This window comes from Tupaia chinensis, unplaced genomic scaffold, assembly GCF_000334495.1.
Source record: "Tupaia chinensis unplaced genomic scaffold, TupChi_1.0 Scaffold000538_1, whole genome shotgun sequence".
In the NCBI taxonomy this organism is placed as follows: Eukaryota; Metazoa; Chordata; class Mammalia; order Scandentia; family Tupaiidae; genus Tupaia; species Tupaia belangeri.
This window is the reverse complement of record NW_006160051.1, coordinates 28,691-30,550: the sequence shown is the minus strand read 5'-3', so window position 1 is coordinate 30,550 and position 1,860 is coordinate 28,691. Positions and strand designations below refer to the sequence as shown.

At 54.5% G+C, this 1,860-nt stretch overlaps 1 protein-coding gene across 1 annotated transcript; it reads left to right on the top strand.

The window, feature by feature from the left end:
* RPP21 (ribonuclease P subunit p21) lies at window positions 1-1,652 on the top strand (the record flags this gene model as incomplete). The annotated part of the gene is given in 3 exon segments (XM_014591143.1): window positions 1-12; window positions 1,248-1,373; window positions 1,525-1,652. Coding segments are annotated over 3 exon segments (236 nt in total), but the record flags the coding sequence as incomplete, so codon positions are not given.
* Window positions 1,653-1,860: the final 208 nt, after the last annotated feature.

Genomic DNA, 1,860 nt, shown 5'->3' with positions numbered 1-1,860 from the left:
AGCGCCAGCGCCGTGAGTGCTCCTACGGGGGTGGGGAGAGGAGAGGGGGGGCGAGGTCGCGGGACAGACGCGGCTGGGCTTGCGCTCACTCCCGGGTGGGCGGTAAGCAATGTCGTTGCCGTAAGGCCGCGGGGCCGTGCGGGGCTGCTGGGCGTCCTGGACGGAATCCCCGTCTCCGTGCGTTCAGGAAATACTCGTTTCCTAAGAAGTGTCCAGTCCCGTGCTAGAGCCATCGCTCCCTGACACTGCAGTCCCGCAGAGCGGACTGAGGTGGGGACAGCTGAAATGGTGTAGGAAGTGCCCCTGGAGCGTGGGGCGCTCAGCCCGGGGGAGGGAGGGGCGGGGCCAGCGAGGGGGTGGGGAGGGGAGACGGGCACTGGGCCTGTGAGGACTTGGGACCCAAGAGGCCGGGAGGGGGTGCTGGACGTGGGCGAGGGCGAGACCTGAGGCTGGAGACAGAAGCAGGCTGGTGTTTCAGTCTTGTTGGGGACCAGCAGGTCGCAATGGTTACGGCGCTGGACTCCCACCTGGCCGACCACGGTTCCAGTCCTGGATCCAGAGGCTTCAAACCTACGCATGACGCTCTCTAGAGAGCGCACGCCCCCTATAGGAAAAATCTTTAAGAAGAGGGAGGGGGCGCAGCAGGTGGCTTGGTGGTTAAAGACGCCTGGACTCCCGCATGGTTGACTGGTTCAAGTCTCAGACCTGGCAGCTTTCTGTCTCTCTCTTTCTCACTAATTCTCACTCTGTCCCTCTCTGGTCAAATTAGAATGAATAAGTAAATATATAAAGTTAAATAAAAATTATTCTAAAAAAAAGTTAAGGAATTTGGACTTTATAAATAGTTCCAAAAGGGCACAACAAATGGCATAGCAGTTTTGTCACTGGACTCCCGCATAGGTGATTACGGTTCGAGTCCCAGTCCCAGTGGCTTGAAACTCACATGGGGCACGTGTGTGTACATGCCCAAGAGGAGAATGGAGGACAAGGGATTGCGGCATTCTGTTCTCTCTCTCACTGTCTCTGTCTCTCTCCTCTGTCAGTGCACTTGCCCTAAGTCTGAAACTTCTTAAAAAAAAATGTTCCAAAAAATTGATAAGAGTTTATGCAGGAGCCTAATATCAAATTTGCCTTCAAAACAGGGGTGGAGGGGGAGAAATGTCTGCTGACAAACAATGGCCATAAAATTGGGTGCAGGAATCCTTTCCTCTAATCCTGAGTACATCTTCTTCCTCCTTTCACCCCAGGTGCCAGGGGACAGCGCTGGACAGTCCAGACCTGCCTGACATGCCAGCGCAGCCAGCGCTTCCTCAATGACCCCAAGCACCTGCTCTGGGGGGACCGGCCGGAGGCCCAGCTCGGGAGCCAGGCAGGTAGGTATACAGGCACAGGTGGAGAAAAATGAGAGGACCCCAGAGGACAGGGATGATGGGGGATATGAGAAGACAGCAGGTTCTGGGATGCTATGATCTGTGTTAGTAAGAGAACTAACTCCACTCCGCTAATTTCCGCTCCTCTACCCAGATCCCAAACCAACACAGCCCCTGCCAAACACAGCCCAGCCCGGCCCAGCCCCCCTTCCTGAGGAGAAGCTGCCGCCTCAAAGCTCCAGTCACAAGTGATGGACTTCAAATAAATCCATTTTAATTCTATTTTATCTGGTGTGATTTCATTCTGTGATGTGTTAATTCTATTTCATCTGTCTCTGTATCTCTTGGTCGTCGCGTTTGCCGCCTTGGTAGTCCTGACTGTGCAAGGAGATCCTGATTTCCACAGACCACACGGCCCCACCGAGCAGCTCCCATTCACCTGCTGCGGCTGTGGTGCACCATCAACCCTGCCTTTTTTTTTTTTTTTACA